Below are 19,979 nucleotides of genomic sequence, written 5' to 3' on the forward strand. Positions count from 1 at the left end.
TTTCCTGGCTGGCTACGTGATAAGAAGTCAGCACAATTAAAGCAAACCTCTCATAGGTTTGTCAGTTAACTCTTTTCCGAGTTATGTTCAGAGGCTTTTTCCTTGTTAAGGTGTTGACATAGATTTGCTCTTTCGCCCAATTTAACAAGTGTCCTCCCAAAATTAAGACACATATGCAGCCTTTGGAACTCCACAGCTGCAGAAAAATCCAGCCAAATTGTCGCCTGCGACTCTGACAGCGAGGGTCACCCTGGCAAGACTGCAGGCCCAGGATTGGTTTTCTTGGACTTCCTGGCTCAAGTGCTGATTTGTCACAGCCCAATTTTCAGTTCTCAGTCCTAGGAGATTGGAAGAGAAGACTCAGCATGGCTCTTCCAAAGGACGTCCTTTCTGAATGGCCACAGCATTAACTTGTCAGTGGCTACCCCATCACCAGGTCATTTCACTCATTAAAGTTACCATCACGTGAAGACTCGAAAACTCACCCTAACCAGAGAGAGAGAAAGAGAGCCTTGAACAGGAGGAGTGGCCTTTTCCCCACCGCGTTTCTCAAGACAGGACATCTCGGACGGGCCATTTAACACGAAAGCCAGGAGAACCTATTTATTAAGCTCCATAGTTCCTCCGGAGGGACACAAAGTGAATGAAGATTTGAGAGACACGCAGTAGGTTTAGAATACCCCGAAAGGAATCTGGGCTCCACTAACCCTGCTAGTTGATCTGTAGTATGACCATCAAGGTTCTCTGAACCTGACTGCATCTTTTATTATTCAGTTAACTGAAAATACTGTTGCCTACGGATCTTTAACACTGCATGGAATTTTTACGGGTTAAAGATAAAAACAATCTAAAAACTGTAAAGATGGAAAAGGAAATTTTTTTTTCTTACTGTTTGAATTGCACAAGGAAGAAAGAGTCTGGCAGGACACAATTTAAAAAATCTATTTGCTTCCTGAAGCCTGTCTTCATTTTGAGTTGACGGAAAAGAAGACCAGTTGCCTTTTAAACTTCAGCTATTTCAGTGAGATTCCAGGTGGCTTTTCAGGGGCCTACACGATCCAGAAGTTATCCTCCCTGAGCCCTGTCATGCCAAACCAAGACGGTTTCTCCTCATCTACTTCTGTGGTATCAGGAGTTCTCCTTGCATGTGTGTGTGTGTGTGTGTGTGTGTGTGTGTGTGTTCACAGAAGCCTGGTTCCTCTATGCTGATGACCAGCTTCCATTATCTTATGCATAATACTTTTTGGAATTCTCCTTGCCATGATTGATTCCAATAATAGAAGTATCCCCCTCCGCGGATTGATGAGGATGGCTAAAACGATAGCTTTCAGCACGGCTGGCTGAATTCCAGAATGTCAGGAAGAGAATGGAAACAGAATGCCCGATGATGGCTCATGAGCAGGGGAGGTGCCCAGATGGATGTGGGGAGCACGCACTTCAGGGGCGCACGCAGCTGCACGGTGTCCCCCAGGACTTAGCTCTGCTGCCCGTGTGTCTTCTGCAGACAGACAGTGTTCCCTCTGGCGGGGCTCACGGACCCCCGAGGCACGCTGACATCCAGCTTCTGCACCTGCCACGGGCTCTGACCCTGAGTGTCCCGGGGAGCCCGTGCCAGGACGAGGGAGGCAACACAAGTGGTCCCTTCAGTGCTTACCCTGTGAAACTCTCCAGGAACAAATCAGCGGGGAGAACATGGATGTAGAAGGCCAATTTGATATTTCAAGAATACTTACAAATAGCTTTCATTTATCTTGTGCTGTTCCTGCCTTCTTTTTTGCCATAAATAACAGAGGGTTCTGTGCTTAGCTGAAAATGCTACTCCTAAAATTGTGTTCATGCTGAGATGGAGTAAGCAGCCACATGCTCCGCAGCTGAAAGACAGAACAGCAACGATGGAGCCACTAACCGATGGATGGGACAGTCACGGGCCGGGACCTCTGAGGACCAGCGCTGCCGCGGGGAAACCTCCGACCCATGTGATCCACCCGTCCTGCAGAGGCTGGGTTCCCTAAAATCTGAAGACAAAACAACAGCAAAGTCATAAGTCTCGCCAGCACTGGGAGCTGAAGAATTCAGTTAGCCAAATCAAGTGGGTTGAGAAGCAGAATCTCTAAAGGCAACTAAACTTAGCTTTTAACTGAAAGGTTAGCTGAATGGCCTGGGAGAGAACAAAGCCGTGCACCAGCACCCACTCTCTACTCGGAGCTGCTGCTGGGCGCATGGTGGGGTGAGGGCAAAAAATTCCTGGTAGGGGGTCTCTTGGTTGCTGCTGCTGGTGCTGAAGACAAATGTTTTGGACCAAAGAGACAATGGCTTGAATACATCTCGCCCCACCTTGGCTCCTTGGAGCACTTGAGCCCCTCCTAGTCTCCACATGCCCCCTCCCAGCTGTCACAAAAGTGGGGAAGACACTGCAGTTCCACCTGTCCTGCTTGGATAAAAGTTGTGTGTGAGGTTTCTCACACACAACTCAAAGACGGAAGTTTCTACATTTTATCAGCTTCAAAACTCAACATTCTACTCCTAATCTGAAGATGCTGGTAACATTCCAGGACTCAGACCAGTCGCCTTTCTGGCTAAGTTCACCTCTAAATTCACCTTTAGATCAGGGTTAGGATTGACTAAAGACAATCACAGCAACACCTTCTTCTTGCTAGTAAGTAAATGGAGTGAGGAAGTTCTCAGGAACACAGGCGTGAACGGCGGGCAGGGAGTCTGGGGATGAGGTATGCCTGCTGCAGAGCCTGCGGTGGGGCTGGGGGGCCGCGGGCTGCGGTGGGCAGCTGAGTCGCCGAGGTACGGATCTCGCACCTCTCCCGGGTGGGCCCATCGCAAGCACACGGCCTCAGACCCAAGGCCTGGCGCCATGTGGATGGCTCACCTGTGTTTTCAATGAAAAGGTCAGCATGACAGGAGCAAATGTTCTGAAAAGAGGACACAATATAGAGATGAATGAAGCCTTCAATGAATCCCTACGCTCAACACCAACAACAAGCCCAGACGGCTGGGCCGGCGGGGAGAAGGCTGATCATGGAAAGTGCGTTCTGGAAACCGTGGGCACAGAAAACAAATGAGAAAAAAACAAAAACTTTGGAAACAATACGCAAAAAAAAAAAAAAAAAAAAAAAAAAAAAAAAAAAAATAGATTTCTTCAATCATTGTTCTTTTTTTTTTGGTTATGGATGAAGGTCAAAAAGCAATGAAAAAAACTCCAAAGTAACAAAAAAAACCCCTTGACAATCCTAGTCGTCATAAATAAATCCCTAAGGATCGCTGTGCACACAAACATGTTGCCAGACTTTCAGAGAATCGCACTTCAGCTAACCCTTAATTAAAATTTAAATTCAGTTGTCCTTTAATTCAAGCAGCCATACTCATTACTGATTCTGGGGGGTGGAAATCATCACTCTAAGCAAAGTAAAGAAATCTTCAGCATGGTCAAAAGGTTGGGAAGCAAATGGGACTTGAGAAAGCAAAAATGCAGGGAAAATGAAGACAGCCGGCAAGAGCGTCCCCAGGGATGGACACCAGGACGAACAGAAAACCAATGAAAGAATGGAACAGATTAGTTTGGCAAGTGGCTGTGGAAAGGAAGTTTAGGTCACACACCAGGGGGCCTTGTGCGACTCTGGGAGGTGGCTTTGCGTGGGGGGCAGCTGCCCTACTGTCGGGCATGGTTACGCTTTTCTTCCAGACACCCCGAAAATCTTGGTGCTCGGCGGGCTCGCCCCAGCCGTGCTTCCTGGGGAGTGGCCTCTCCGGGCTGGGCTGGGGGTCGTCGTTCCTGAGGACGCCACCGGGGCCCACCTGCTCCCCAAAGTCCTCCTCGACGCTGCTCTGCCGGGTCAGCGTCCGCCGCCGGGCCAGCAGCGGCCTCAGGCCCCTCCTGCAGGGACAGTGGCCAGGGCCTGGGCTGCACGTGGCCACGGTGTTTCCAAAGCCAAACCGTGACTCCTCCTCTTCACTCCCACAGTCCAGGCCGCTGTCCGGGCTCCGGGTGGCCGAGCGGCTGAACCGACAGCCCCTGTCTTCCAGAAGGAAATCCTCGGCGTGGGGGACGGTCCCCGAGCCCCTGTGCTTCACCGGGAACCAGGAGCCCCGAGGGGCCTCATCGCCCCTGCAGGGCCGGCCGGGCCTGGTCTCTCTGGCCAGCCCCGTCCTGGCCCTGGGGGACGGCCCTGCACCCTGTTTGTGCAGCAGCCCGCAGCACTCTCCATCCTCTTCCGCTACTTCGGGGATACTGAAAAGTCTCTTCCTGTGGGGCTGGTGGGGAAACTCGGGCTCCCAGAAAGTACCTTCAGAGGTCCTATGCTCAGTGCAGTCCTTACGGGGGTGGCGTGCCAAGAACAGGCGCGGGAAAGACAGTGTGTGGTCAGCATGAAGTGGGGGCCGGGGGAGGAAAGAAAATACAGACAGAATTAGTCCTGGAGGCAGTGAGGGGTGGGAAGCATGCGTCTACTCGGGCCGGGGGCATGCCGTGGAGGGCTCTGGAATGAAAACAGAATGGGTGACGGGGCTGGTGCGGGGTGCAGGCCGAGGCAGAGCACAGGCAGAGCCAGTGGGCCGGGCAGGAGCCAGCACCATGCATCCAGCCAAGGAGAGGGCAGGTCAGATTCCGGCAGCACATCAGGCCCCACAGTGCCCGCGGGACCATTGCTGTGGAGGGTGGGTGTGGCCACGGTGCCAGGGGAGACTGCCCAGTGCTGCGTCCTCAGAAACCCTGAGGGCAGCTGCCACTGGAGGCTGACTGTGACTGGAGACAGTTCACCAGACGGGGAGCCTGACCTGCCCCTGTCCATCCACTGGGCCCGCTTCCCTTCCAGTGCTCAGCACCCTCTGCAGGACTTTCTAGTTAGGCCGATGTGTCACCCTTCTCCCTGCTAAGATACAAGCTGCGTGAAAGCACGCCATCCCCGGCCCCACCAACAGTGCCTGCACACCGTCGTGCAGAGTCTGTGTCAGCGGAGGACTGGAGTCCGCCTGTCTCCTCTGCATCCTGCATTCTGGGATCCCTGAGAGCCGTACCTGAGCCATCATGGTCTCTAGCGGGTGGCACGGGGCTGGCCACACTGGGAGCTGCTTAACCAGTGTCCATGGCTCTTATACTGCCCGTCTGCATGTCACCACTCTCTGCCGGGAACAGCCCTCAACTCACCCTCTACCCGAAGAGCATGAAGGACTCCTGACTGGTCTCTCCTTCGAGGGGGCTTGGCTGACCACCCAGGTAAAGCGTGCCCCTGGGTCCTGGCCATCAGCCCTGGGGATGCTCAGTAGAGATAAGCCACATGGGCACAGAACAGGGCGACTTGTCTGTCCCCCCTCTGGCTGTGGGCCCCTTGATCTCGGGGACCACGTGGGATTTGCCTAACACGGGGTCTGCCATGGGCCTGGGACTTGGCCACAAGCCGGGAGGAGGCATCGGGGCGCACTCTGCAGCTGACAGCTCTCCCTTCACTTTCTGCAGAATCGGGGGCACATGAGCTAATATTGGAGAGAATAAGGACATCAAAAACAAACCATCTTTAGAGTAAAGGCATGGCAACCCCGGGCACTTTCCAAGGCAGGCGGGATGAGTGAACCAGGCCAGTGGGGGCCGAACACCTGCCATGCCCACCAGGGACCCAGCTCTGCCACAGCTTCTCACTGCCACATGGGAACGTGCATGCTGAGTGGCCAGATCTCTGTACCACATCTTGTAATTTCTAAAGAGAATCCAGAAATCCAGACCTGCCTACACAATTTCTTTTTTTTTTTTTTTTTGAGATGGAGTCTCGCTCTATTGCCCAGGCTGGAGTGCAATGGCGCGATCTCGGCTCACTGCAACCTCTGCCTCCCGGGTTCAAGTGATTCTTCTGCCTCAGCCTCTTGAGTAGCTGGGATTACAGGTCTGCACCACCACGCCCAGCTAATTTTTGTATTTTTAGTAGAGACGGGGTTTCACCGTGTTGACCAGGATGTTCTCGATCTCTTGACCCCATGATCTGCCCACCTCGGCCTCCCAAAGTGCTGGGATTACAGGCGTGAGCCACCGCACCCAGCCTCCTACGTGATTTCTAAAAACTGACAACACTCTGTGAATGGGAGAGGGAGGCTGCCCCATCCTGGCCAAGCCCCTGCCCCAGTGATCCCCGTTGCTAAGAGGTGGAGGGGGTGGGGCTCAGCCCAGGAACTTTATGAGGAACTTGCTTGACCCTGGGCCACCTTCTGAGGAGAGAAGGTGACATTATTTCTCTGCTAAGCGATTCCCATGAAGCCCCATCCCAGGCTCTTCCTCCATCAAGAGGAGAGGCATCAGGGGCATGGGAAGACCAGCTGCCCGCCTCACCCGGCCCGACTCATGGGCACTTTTTCAGAGCTCCTGGCCCTGGGGTACACAGAGGGGTCCTGGGGTCAGACTGGACCACTCCGCAAAGGCCAGCGTGAGCCTGCTCCATGGTGTCACCTGGGAGCGGGGACGGAGGAGCTGCCGGGGATAGCACGTGCTGCACCATGCAGGGTTTGCATAGGGATCTGGCATGTTCTTTGGTGACAGGACATCCCCACGGCCCTGCCAGGGGCCTTTGCCAGGAGAACATAAGTCAGTCTTGTCTATGCAAGTAGGCACCGAGTCGGCAGGCCAGATTTGGATGAGCCTTCTGTCCACCATTCAAAATGCACGCCCTGTCTTCCTGGAGAAAGCAGTGCTGGGAGGCTTCGTCCCGGGGAGTTTTCCTCTCCAAGGCCTTTTCCATTTGGAAAACCCACAAAGCTCCTACCCATGGCTTGCTCTTTGTCTGTCTCCCCATTAGGTTGGGACCTGCAGAGGGCACCCCTCGGCCTAGCACAGGGCCTGGTGCGTAGAGCTGGTCATCCCGCACCGCCCTGCAGAGCACATGAACGCAGGAGTCAGACGCTGGCCAGCGGCTGCAGCAGCAGTGGCAAACGTCTCCCCAAGGCCAGGACCAAGGGGAAGCCACGTGGCTGGGAAACCCACCCTCCTTGGCTCTAGGGTGCCTCGAGCTCAATATTCCTGCAGGCAATCTCCCGTCGACCCCTTGCTGATGGCCTCTGCCGGAGCAGAAGGGAGAGGGTCTAGCGGGAGGTGGTCTGAGTAGGTGCATGGAGCCTCCAATCTGCGAGGCCGGTGTGATCAGATGCGGGACAGCCCTCCCTCCACACCCGTCTCCTCCAACCTCACTGTGCTTGACTCCTGCCCACCGCCAGGCAGGGCCACCAGAGTGCCCTCCTTTAAGGAGCTCCCTGCTGACCACAGCGTCCCGACCTCTGCTTTAGATTTAGAGGCTGATTCACGCTCTCTCGGCTGCCGATTCTCTCAAGGTGAGGCTTAAGGCTGCGGAGGCGGGTCGTCTTTGTTCTATCCCCCCACTCCTGTTGCTGGCACAGAGCTGGGTGCCCCCTGGAGGGTGTCAAATGGATTCCTCTAAACTCCTTTACCCAGACCTTTTGGCCAAGAGCAAGACCGGAGTGTAGGTAATTCCCGAATGCAGATTCAATAGTGAGAAAGAAGCGAATCCAAATCCGAGGGCTGCTGGTTGTAGGGCAAGGCCCCTCTGGAGCCTGCCTCACCAGCCCCAGCAAAGGGACGTGGATGGAGCTACTCTGGGGACGGAGTGCAGGGTCCCCCTTCCCCGGCCACTCACCTTGAGGGCATTGTGGGACGTGCCGCTGGGACGCCTCCTTCCCCCATCTTCCAGCTGCATTTCAGAATACAGCTCCTCCTCGTCCTCCTCCATGATGTCTGAGAGGTCAGACCCCCGGCTGCTCTCCGTGTGGTACTCGTCTCCATGGCAACAGTGCGGCTGGGGGCCAAGAAAAGGGGCTACTGAGTGGATGGCTCCTTCCGCATCCTAGAGGAGGCCAGATTGAGCTTGCCAACCCTTTCCCTGCTTTGCTGACTCTCGGGGTTCACAGGCCTAGAGATGGGCACAGGGTGTGTTACTAGTTCTGCAAAGTGAGGCTGGGAGAGGATATACCCACCCTCTCTGTTGAAGTGGCAGAGACAGGATCAGCGCAGGTCTCTCAGCTCCAACAGGTACAGAAACACCTGAGCTCTGGACAAGACAGAAAACCCACTGGGGCTTACAAAACACGTGGGCAGAATGTCCATTTCTGGGCACCCTCAGCTTCTCCAACTTATTGGCTGGACAAAGGCTGCAAACTCTGGTGACAGTGAGGATCAGTGCACGCCAGGCGTACACCGGATCCAGCATTGTGTCAGAGGGGCAGGGGGATAGTGGTAAGGTGGGGTGTATATGCACCATAAAAAGGCACTTCGGTTTTTAAAACATGCCACGTTGTCTAACACACACGCGCAGACACTGGCAGACAGCCTGGCCTGGCAGGAGGTGGACCCGCTGCGCCGCACAGACCGTGTGCTCACTCCAGGCCCAGCTCGGCCTCAGCACGAGATGAAGATTGTGCAGATAGTAGGGGCACTGGGCGGAGGCTGCGGACAGCTTAAAGGCTTCAACAAAAAAAGTGTCTTTAAATGAAGCGGCTACCTGGTAACATGCCAGCTTGGAGACAGCGACAGCCCGGGTGGACTCTCGCAGTGATGGTGCCAGCAGCAGCCGCCGGTTTCCACTCACAGAGAAAGCACCCCGTCTCGTGGTAACGGTATTCAAAGCAAACCTTCGACAACTCAAACTACACGCTCTCATGCACTCAGATTTATGAATGCAATACATCCATAAAGATACTGTGTTTTTGCTACATGGTGTCGATTGGGAACAGTTTATTTTGCGGGGGTGTGGCAAGACAAAAGTATTCAATAGCATTCTGTGACGTATTTATCTTAAAAAAATCTGGCTTCAGTGACTAACCTAGATGAAGATGTGTATGCGTGGGCATCACGGTCAGTTCCTGGCCTGCTGAGGGAGGCTGCATGGCACTGCAGATGGAAGGTTTCTGGCCCCGAGCCCACGGGAGGGAGGATGGGAAGGGCCTCAGCTGGGCAATCTGTAACACCAGCCTCTCAGCTGCACCAGGCCTAACGCTTCCAACCAGGCTCCAAGTGGAAGGCATGAAAGCGAACTGGGTTTAAATGGATGAAAAAGGTGAGGCTGTGTCTAACGAGGCCCCTGGCGAGGGACTTCCTGCACCACAGAACAGTCTCACTTTGTTCAACCCCAGCAGCGAACTAGGGGTCAACTCCTGAGACGGAAGGAGGCGTCTGGCGTTCACCAGATGCTTGAGGTCAGCCGACTCTCCATTCCTGGAATAGTGTTCTAAGCAAAGGTCGCCAGCATTTCAGGGAGATGTCTAGTGACTGGCCGAAGGCACTCAGCAAGTAAACGAGAGGGCTGAGACCAGGGTCCAGGTCTGCCCTTGCCTCTGCTGACAGAGAACATGGCCTTAGAAACTCCACCTGGCGGGTGCCTTCTCCTGGGGGACACGCGGCTTTACCTCCAGTCCTCAGTGGAGAATGCCGGCAGGCAGATGGCCCTCCCTGGGGATAGGGGAGGTGCTGAGCCCCGCATCCAGCAGGCCTGGGGCTATAAATTTCACTTATAGAGAAGCTGAGGTAAAGCCTCCACAAGACAGGATTTTGATCATCACTATAGCAAACTTCAGTCTTGTCACTTGGCAAACCACCTTTTCTCTCACCAAACTAAAAATCACAAATTCCTCTTAAAAGCCTCTTTCCTTAGATTTAATAAGGGTAGAGTTTCAGTGACACGCAGAGCAGGTTCTGTGGGCCTCATGTTCAGCGTGGGCAATGACAGATGTATTAATTCACCTGACTGGGACAGATTTTTTTTTTTTTTTTGAGACCGAGTCTCACCCTGTTGCCCAGACTGGAGTGTGGTGTCACGATCTCGGCTCACTGCAACCTCCACCTCCCAGGTTCAAGCAATTCTCGTGCCTCAGCCTCCTGAGTAGCTGGGATTACAGGGACCTGCCACCACGCCCAGCTAATTTTTATATTTTTAGTGGAGACGGGGTTTCACCATGTTGGCCAGGCTGGTCTCAAACTCCTGGCCTCAAGTGATCCACCCGCCTTGGCCTCCCAAAGTGCTGGGAACACAGGCTTGAGCCACCACACTCAGCCGTGCGTGGCAGTCTTTACACAGTGCGTACCCACATCCAGTCATCAAGACGTACACCTGGAACACAGACGGTCTTTGTCAATGAAACACTTTTAAAAATAGATAAAGATATTATTTATTGGTATAGCGAGCATTTCTCACTGTGGACTGAATGGAAATGTATTTGAAATATTGGGAGAATGGAGGTGATTTTTTCAGAGCAAATGTCTCGGCTACCCTTAGCCTCACTTCTTTCATTCATTCATTCGACAAACATTCATTGGGCACCTACTATGTGTGAAATGCTAGAGATACTATAATAGTCAACTAAAAGTGGAGGCTTCCGCCTGCTAGAACGTCAGTGTCTTGGGGCAGATGGGATAACGCCGGGGTAAGGGTACGTGTGACGGGGCGGGCAGCATGGGGAAGCAGGTGGTCAGGAAATGCTTCCCGGGTTGTAAAACCAGCGGTCTGTGTACCAGCTCAACTTCAGTCACTCCCTGCCACCATCATGATGCGTCACCTAGCCAGATGTCATCCGTATGATTAATGAATGTATTCTTTGAATTGAATCAATATTTAATGTTACTTTTACAGAAAATATCTCAACTGTAAATGGAAAACAAGTGTCACTTGTCATCTAAATGAATACAGCATAAAACAATGCTGCTAAATATTAATGCTTTTTAAATTTTAATAGAAACAGACCTGTTTGCTCTGTTAAAAAAGGAAACAAGCACGACAACGTTAATAGCATGCTTAGCCAGACAGACTTCCTCTACAGGCTCATCAGAAGGACTGGAAGGCCCTTGAAAGTGCAGAGCTGTGTTTCTGCTGCTGTATTTCTACTCTTCTCTAGAAAAGTCATCTCTTGCAGCAGGTGTGGTCATCCAGAGCTGGGCGTCAGCAGTGGTGGCCACCAGCCACGTGTGGCTGTTTACATGTAAACTAATTAGAATGTAAACTAATCTGTAACTAATTTTATAGAAGTAAAAATTCAGGGCCTCAGTCACACTCAGCCCCAGGTGACCACATCTCCAGGGCTCTGTGGCCACCTGGGGCTGTGGCTGCCATAAGACCATGCTGAATGCCAATCTCAAAAACCAGTGGGGATGTGGGTCCCACACCCAGAGAACAAGTGCTCCAGCCTTTCGTCTGGGTTCAAAACCTGAGCAGATTGCAGGGAAGGTAATGATTCACTCCTGGGTAGGTAGAAAACAGGGCACACTGGGAAAGGCATGGAAACAGGTCTTCTGCAGGCCTCGGTTCAATCTAATTCCAGCTCTGTTAGAAGACCATCTGCGTAATCACGGACAAAAATTCTCAATTCTGTGGGCCTCAGTTTCCCTGTACACACAAAATAAGAGCTCACATTTACTGAGAACTTACTACATGCCAGTTGCATTTTGTGTGTCATGCAACACACAGAAAGCCTCATAAACCTGTGCTATCGTGGCAGGTGTTGCTGGCTCCACATTTGCTATGGACTAAGCTGTATTTCCCCACCCCGCCCTATTCAGAGGTTGAAACCTTAACCACCAATGTGACTTTATTTGGAGACAGGCTCTTTAAAAAGGTGATTAAGATTATATGACATCATGATGGTAGGGCCCTAATCCAACAGGACTGTTTTCCTTACAAAAAGAGGACAAGATACCAGGGATGTACAGAGAAAAGGCCACGTGAGGACTCAGGGAGAAGGCACCATCTGCAGGCCTCAGGGAGGCCTCTGGGGAAACCAGCCCTGCTGGTGCCTCGGTCCTGGACTTCCAGCCCCCAGCACTGTGAGAAGCAGACTCGTGCTGTTTGAGCCACCTGATCTGTGGTATTCTGTGATGGCAGCCCCAGCAGACCAGTACAACAGTCAACAGAAATCCTATCTCCAGAACTCACCCAGGGCCCAGCACCAAGAGAATGAATCATCTGTGACCCAAGCAACCAAAACAGATACCTTTCTCTACTGAGATGGCCCCTAAGGTTAGGGAAATAAAAGATACCTGGGGCCGAGGGGTCAAGGCCTGGCTGGCATGGCTGCTCTCGAAATTCCTATGCTGCAAGAAAACCCACACTCTCGCTAAACTCCCCAACAACAGGAGCTGTGGGACTCCTCCTAACTCTCATTTACAACCCAGACCACGCAACTCCAGCTGGGCAGAGGACCGGCCTTACACACACTCTTTTCTGACAAGCGACTGTAGACATGAAGCCGGTTTCAGCTTGAAGAGGCTTAGGCCCATTTTAGCTTAGGCGTTGAGTCCTGGGGTTCACCTTTTGGTGGCAAGAGCCAATTCCACCTCATTCTAACACTAAAACCCCGCCCCAGGTGCGGTGCGCACGGAGGATGCTACAGATACGTCTACTCCCTGCATGTGTGTGTGTGACTCCTCTCGGACGGATGGACAGCTTTTCCCCAACCTGAATGCCTATGGTTCTGTGTAATGTGGACCCTGTGAGGCACAAAAACCACCCTGCCCTTCCCTCTTCAGAGACAGCACCCTCAGCACGCACCAGAGCCTCTCCAATAAAGCTCTCCTTTCTACCACTGAGCCACGCTGGTGGGCTTTTGGATGACACGTCACTGATAAGCCATTCATTGGAATCCAGTTCCTGCCTGGGTGGTGGCCATGCGACCTCAGTCTGCTCAGCGAGATATCATGGGAAGTCCGACTAGAAGGAAGTCTGGCTTCCATTCATCCCTTTTTTCCTTCTTGGGGTTCTCTCATAGGAGGGTGCGATTATTGGAGCTATGGCAGCCACTTTGTAACCATGAGAGAAAGGCCAAAAGAATGGAAGAGACAGAACCCAGACCCCTGACACACTGAGAGCCAAATCCACCTCGCAGCCTCTACTGCAGACTTCCTGTGATGTGGGGTAATTAAACGTCTTTGTCGTCTTAGCCATGATTAGTTGGACATTCCGTTTCTGAATGATTTGGATCTTCCAGATGAAGACCGTCATGGCTGGAGCAGTCAGGGGACTTGCCCACTTGTGGTCTGTAACCAGCCGGGACATAAACCCAGGTCTGAGAGATGCCAGTCCCCCTCTCTGGGTATGGGGCTGTTTTGCTGTGGGAGTGGGTACAGAGGATCTGATATCTGCAGCGTCTTTGAGCTCCCAAGATGGAGCATTCCCCAGGCCCTCGGTTATTTCCAGTTGCTCCTGTTGTCCAAGTTTTGTTCTTTACAGCATCCGAGGGCATTTCCATTAGAATATGCACGATCGGAAATTAGACAGAAACCCCACACTGGCTGAATGTCTTCCTCGTGAGCCCAGCTCTGACGTTTTGCTGTTCCGAAGGACGAACACTGGCCATGTTATTTTGTTTCCCATGATGCCTCCCTAGCACACAGATGTCCAACAAACATCTGCCCAATTAACGGAGGTGAATGAGCGAATGGCAGGTTCTGCCTGAACTGAGCCTAAGCCTACCAGGACCTGCAAAACCACCCCCATGACCAAATACCAGGATGGTGCAGTGGGGGCGGGTGGAAGCCCTGCACCTCGACTTTTTCAATTATCTCCAATGAGGGTATGTGACAGGCATCATCAAACCTAAGCTTAAGAAATCTAGCATGACTTGGGACCCCCAGCTGGGCGTCTCCATCTCTCTAGGGACCCAAGGGTAGCGGGGAAAAGTGCCCACGTCTCTTGATCTCCACGGGGCCTGCTCCGAGCCCATGCCGACCAAGAGGACGGTGTGGGGTCTGGCCCGCACTCACCTGCTTGCCGAGTTCAGAGCCTTTCAGGAAGTCGTCCACCGAGGCGCCCCTCCTCTTGAAGTCTGGGGAGTCGTAGGCGTCCTCCTCATCCGAGGCGGCATACTGCCCTGCGCTGCTTCTCTCTAGGAAGACGCTCCTTTTCTCTAACTTGGAAAGAGAAAGGAGGCACACGGGTGAGGCAGGGCCACCTTCAGCCACACTCAGCCCCACCTGCACTCGCCAAACCTTCCGCCCCTCAGAGCCTGGCCAGGCGCCCCCAACACAGTGCTCTGGGCCCAGCTCTGCCACCCTCTCGCTGCCCCAGACCCACCAGAATCTATTTTTTTTTTTCTTTTTTTTTTTGAGACAGAGTCTCACTCTGTCGCCCAGGCTAGAGTGCAGTGGCATGATCATAGCTCACTGAAACCTCTGACTCCCAGGTTCAAGCGATTCTCCTGCCTCAGCCTCCCAAGTAGCTGGGACTACAGGTGCCCACCACCACGCCTGGCTAATTTTTGTATTTTTAGTAGAGACGGGGTTTCACTATGTTGGTCAGGCCGGTCTCAAACTCCTGAGCTCAGGTGATCCGCCCGCCTCAGCCTCCCAGACTACTGGGATTACAGGCATGAGCCACCGCATCTGGCCTCTTTTTAACCTTTGAGGTAATATTTGGATACAGAGATGACACCTCATTCCCTCCATTGGTCCCCTCTGCCCAGCTTTTTTAAATACTTTGACCAATTCACATTTGTCTGAAACACAGGACTTGGAAAGATTTGCTTCCTCTCCGGCCCCAGGCTTCCCGGGCTTCCCAGGCTTCCCAGGCTTCCCTGCCTTCACAGCCTTCTTGGGGACCTGGAGCAGGAGTGGAGCCGCATCCCACAGGGCAGCTGCTACCCCGTCCTGCCCACGGCCTCCCCAGAAGCACCATCTCCCAAGCCCGGGGCCTGGGCTCCTGCCTGTCAGCCAATCAGAGCCATGGTGAATTCACATATTCTGAAGGGGGGTTTCCTTTACACAAAGGCCACAAATTCATGTTTAGTATTTTTATTAGTGGCCAATGTTGAAAGAATTAGGAAATTTCACAGAAGATTTCCAGTTTTTCAAGCCACGGAGAAGGTGGCTCCCTGCCCAGTGTCACCGTCATCCTCTCTGTCCTCCTAGACACACCTGAGCTGCTGCTCAGCACTGACCTCTCAGGGTGCGTGCCCCGCCTCAGTTTCCCTGGCCTGGCCCTCAGCCCAGAGGAACGCTCACAGGAGGATGGTGTAGGGTCCTGGTGAGACCCCACAGGCTGACCCAGCAGGGCCGAGGGCCCTGACCAGGGCTGTGCTGCCGCCTCAGGTGGAAATGGGCTCAACACAGCAGGAGAGACAAGACTGGGTTCTGGGTGGGGGTGCGGACACACGGTCTGGCTCCCAGCCCCACATCTCCCCTCCTAGCCCTGCACAGGAGGCATTACTCTGCCGGCAGTTTCTCAAAACTTCACGTCCCATGCACGTGTCATCTGGAACATGGCCCTACCACAATCCAAATGCTCTCTCCTGGACCCAGAAGAGTTCAGTTAGCAGGCATGCAAGTACGTACGCAGGGACCTGTATGCCCACATGTGTTTCTACACACAGGTACAGATGTGCATGTGAGGACACATACAGATGCGTGTATCTGTGGGTGCATGTCCATACATGTATAGACACATGTGTGCATGTGTGTGTACATATTTACATGCACACACACACAGAACCTAGGACTCTGCAGCCAGCAAAACCAGGAAGAGCCCGGTTCGGGAAACTGGGTCCTGGCCAACTTCCACCGGACAACTCTCAGATCCCTTGTCGCACACCAAGACCCTTGTCTGGATTTTTCTGAGCCTGCTTTCTAAGCCAGGCAAGTGCCTGGCATTTCCTTAGTTATGTGGCTACATATTCGTAAATAAAAAACACCATTTAACTCAATCAGGATCAGGCACATGACAGAGTCCACCAGCAAAGCTATGGGCTGAGCGTGGCCCCCCTCCCGGCAAGCTGGGATGCGGTCCCCCTCCGTGGGCTGGGGAGATGACAGGGCCCCGTCCCATGGGGCTCGGGGACTGAGGAGTCACTGAAGTGGGAGCCTCAGCCTTACCCTGCTGCTCTCAGCCACCCTCTGTGCAGCCTCCCGGGCCATGGCCTTGGCAACGGTGGTGGACACTGGGGTGCCCTGCGGCTGCGGCAGGATGCGGCTGGGTGAGGGCGACCGCCTTCCGGGGCCTGCGGGCGGCTCCAGCGTGTGCCCATGCACAGGGCCAGGTGCACGGCTCTGCTCCCAGGCCTCGTCCATCCTGGCGTGGGGACCCAGGCGCTCGTCTTTGGTATCGGGGACTCCAGAACTTGCTAATGGCTTTGATTGGGGTGCAGGTCTTGGGTGGGGGGTAGGAGGCACCAGGAGCTCGGGGGGAACGGCAGCAACTGCAGAGTCCACGGACTCGCCCTGGGCGGAGAGGGTCCGCACGGTCACACCCTTGGCCTCCAGGCTCCGCAGCCGCACGAGCTCCACGGCCGTGCTGTCTGCCGTGGGGAAGATGACTTCAGCCACCTGTGGACAAGCAGAGCAGGCTCGCGGGCTGCCTGAGATGAGCCCCGCGGTCCTGCCTGGGGAGCCGGCCAGTCGTCTGCCCAGATGCCTGGTGCAAAGGATCACCCCCAGCAATCTCCAACTCCAACCACCCACCAGATATGGAAGCTCCAGGAAGTCTTGCGGGGAGGGGGCAGGGACAGGTTCACAGACCTCAGGCACCAGGACCCAGTCAGTGGGAGGGGTTCCGTGAGGCCAGTGACGTCAACTGTTTATCTCCCATCCTCTGGACCCATTCTGAGTAGACGCAGCGGCCAGAGAGGGGAGCGAGTGTCAGGTTTAACACTGCCACAGCCGGAGGGGAGAGAGGGGCTCAGGCAGAGGCCAACGTGGGCTTCCAACTGCTGGGAGACAGCAGGGCTGAGGGCTCCTCTGCAGGGGCCAGGGCCCATGCTGGGGGCTTCCTGCCTCAGAGCACAGGAGTCAGCTGGAAGCGGCTCAGGCAACGTGCTGCCTCTGTTTCCAAGTCACCCCTGCTCCCGCCGGGCAGAGCTGGGGACGGCGGCGAGGAGCAGCTGCTTTTCCAAGCCCTCCCTGAGGGCAGACGCTTCTACTTCACCCCAGGCCGGGCTAGGGGGTGGTGTCCGTGGTTCCCTACACCAGGCACCAGGGATATACCCATTTCTTGGAGTCAAGGCCTGGCCACCTGTTAACGTGCAGACCCAGCAGTGTTTCAAGGTGGGACGTGCCTTCGGCCATGGGTATCATCTTGCTAAGACTCAGTTTGTTGAAATGAATAAGGCAGTCATCAGTCAAGAATGCTCTGATACTGGGGGTCCCCTCTCTGGCCCCTGCATTTTTAATACACAGCAGAGCAGGGAAGGGGATGAGTGAGGGGAGGGAGGTGGGGGGAATGCTGGAAATGAGGAAGGGGCCTTGGGGTGGAGTGGGTGGTGCTTAGTATAGTGATGGAGTCTTCGGGGCTGAGGGTGCCTCCAGTGATCAGGGCTGGAGGAGCAGGCCCTGCCTCCTTCACTGAGCAAATACCGGGCCCATCCCAGCTGCACTAGAGCCTAACAAGCTCCCCGCCCCCGCCGGACCCAACGAAAACTCACCCTCTGCCCTTTGGCGTACACGCCGTAGCCGGTAACGTTTGCGCCGTTGGACAGCCCGGAGGGCGTCAGCACGGGTGGTCTCCAGGAGACCCGGATGGTGGCGGGGGTTGCCCCAGCCTGGACAGTGACATCTTGTGGGGGTGCTGGGGGGCCTGGGAGGGGACAGAAGGGAACGGAGGCGTTGAGGGCTCAGCCCTGGCAGGTGAGCCATGACTGGGCTCCGCCCATCTCACCTGAAAACAAGATCATTCAGTAAAGTCACCAGGGAAAAAGAGAAGACAGTGTTGACAGCACATCAGAAACTGTGGTGAGGTGGGAGGGTGGGGCCGGGGTACACTCAGATACCAGGATGCACAGCTGCCCTTTTCCTTTAAATTCGGCATTTAGTCACCATCTTCTGGGAAATGCAAACCTGAACTGTCTGTGGAACCATCTCCTTACCTGTCCTCAGTCTCTGTGACCCGGCAGAGCCACCTCTGCCCAGGGGTCTCAGGCCTGGCCAGGCAGCCACACAATTAGCTCAGAGGGGGCCAATGAGATGCCGGCATTTGGCAGATCAAACAGAAGAGAGATCTTGGCGGAAAGCAATCCCCCATCCCCCTGCCTGCCCTGGTCCTCTCACCTTTCCTTCTCTCTTTTCTCTCCCTCTACCCTCTGCCCTGGACCTCACATGCCCCATCTTACCGCACCATGAAACTGAGCAAAACTGAAGATGAAGAGACCAGGTCTGATGACATCATTGAACCTGAGATTCCATTTCTGCATGTGTGTATACGTGTGTGTGTGTAAATGTGTATGTATGGGTATATGTGTGTATGTGTGCATATGTGTGTATATGTGGGTGTGTTTGTGGATGTGTATGTTCATGTGTACGTGTGTGTGCATGTGTGTATGTGTGTATATGTGTGTGTATAGATGTAAGTGTATGTATGTGTGTAGATGTGTGGGCGTGTGTGTATGCAGGTGTATGTGGATGCATGTGTATGTATATATGTGTTTATGAGTATACGTGTTTGTGGGTGTGTATGTATGTATAAGTGTGTATTTGTGTGTGTCTATATGTGTGTGCGAGTCTGTGGGTCTGTGGGGCTGTCTGTGGGGGTGTGTGTGGGTGTATGTGGGTCTGTGGGGGTGTCGGTGGGGGTGTCTGTGGGTGTGTATTTGTGTATGTGGGTCAGTGGGGGTGTCTGTGGGCCCGTGTGTGGGGGTGTTATGTGTATTTGTGTATGTGGGTCTGTGGGGGTGTCTGTGGGTGTGTGTATATGTACTTGTGTATGTGGGTCTGTGGGGCTGTGTGTATGTGGGGTGTGTGTGAGTATAAGCACATCCATATCTCCCACCAGCTGTGTTACTCTGAAGAACCCCAACCTTGCACCACCATCCCTGGGCATGGCTAACCCTGGCCGTACCTGCACCACCGTCCCTGGGCATGGCTAACCCTGGCCATATCTGCACCACCGTCCCTGGGCATGGCTAACCCTGGCCGTACCTGCACCATCGTCCCTGGGCATGGCTAACCTGGCTGTACCTGCACCACTGTCCCCGGGCATGGCTAACCCTGGCTGTATCTGCACCACCGTCCCCGGGCATGGCTAACCCTGGCCGTACCCAAGACCATGGGGGATGGTACATGGGGTGTGGTTGGACATGAATTCTGAGAAATGCTGACCTATGTGTGATTGTCCCAACTACACCCTCTTCCTCCAACACAGACATGTCCCTCCAGTTTACATCCCACTCTGAGACCTTGTTCCCAGTCACTGGGGTGAGCCTGGGGACCCACCTCTGTGCTAAGGGCTCCTCCTCTACCTGACTCTCTCCATCTCAAAGTCAGTTCCAGGGCAGCCTTTCCTGAAGGCCCCAGGAGATGTGCCCTTTACCTCCTGACTCCCCATGGAGTGCCCGTGTGTGGTGTTTCTCTTTCTTCACCCCCAGCACTCATCAGAATTCATCGCAGGAGGCATCCGTGAAGAGCAGGTGGCCTCATTAGCCCGGCATTCTTGATCAACTCCGGGCAGTTGGGGAGGAAATAAAATGTCGCGTGTAACACAGATGAACTGACCCTGCCTACGTTAGCTGCTACCTGGACATGCCATCCCCCTCAGGCAGCGTCTGTCCCCCCGGACGTGCCGTTCCCCTCAGGCAGCATCTGTCCCACCTACCCCTGACACCACTGCTCTGTCAGGCTCTAGTTAACCAAAGGTTTCATGAATACCAGAGCGGGCAGTGGAGGCTTCCGGAGGTGGGGATGCCGCTGCCCAGTAACTCAGCAGCACTGGGACCCTGGCGAGTCGGAGAGCGAGACGACGAAGGAGGTGTCCACACTCATCCCACCTCCCTGCCGTCTCCCCAGGAAAGGAAGGGGGCACATCACACTCCCCGTTTGAGCAGAGGAAGCAGAAAAGGACCCTGGAGTTTACATCGCGGAGAAAATACCTTCTGTGATGAAACGTGTCTCTTTTATACAAGCCATGTAGGTGTCGTGTGCATCGTATGCATGCTTAGTGGCGCCCGCCTGTAATCCCAACACTTTGAGAGGCTGAGGCAGGCAGATCACAAGGTCAGGAGTTTGAGACCAGCCTGAC

General features: G+C 54.2%; 1 protein-coding gene across 1 annotated transcript in view; it reads right to left on the bottom strand.

The window, feature by feature from the left end:
* The window catches only part of RIMBP2 (RIMS binding protein 2), a 342,052-nt gene that overhangs the window by 22,570 nt on the left and 299,503 nt on the right, over window positions 1-19,979 (bottom strand). The window contains exons 12-16 of the mRNA XM_011981944.1: window positions 17,395-17,546; window positions 15,851-16,300; window positions 13,748-13,894; window positions 7,641-7,799; window positions 1,907-2,015 (exon numbers count right to left, since the gene is read on the bottom strand). Coding sequence (XP_011837334.1) covers window positions 1,907-2,015; window positions 7,641-7,799; window positions 13,748-13,894; window positions 15,851-16,300; window positions 17,395-17,546 — 1,017 coding nt within the window. The remainder of the gene's footprint in view (window positions 1-1,906; window positions 2,016-7,640; window positions 7,800-13,747; window positions 13,895-15,850; window positions 16,301-17,394; window positions 17,547-19,979) is intronic.

Source organism: Mandrillus leucophaeus, unplaced genomic scaffold (assembly GCF_000951045.1).
Source record: "Mandrillus leucophaeus isolate KB7577 unplaced genomic scaffold, Mleu.le_1.0 Scaffold232, whole genome shotgun sequence".
In the NCBI taxonomy this organism is placed as follows: Eukaryota; Metazoa; Chordata; class Mammalia; order Primates; family Cercopithecidae; genus Mandrillus; species Mandrillus leucophaeus.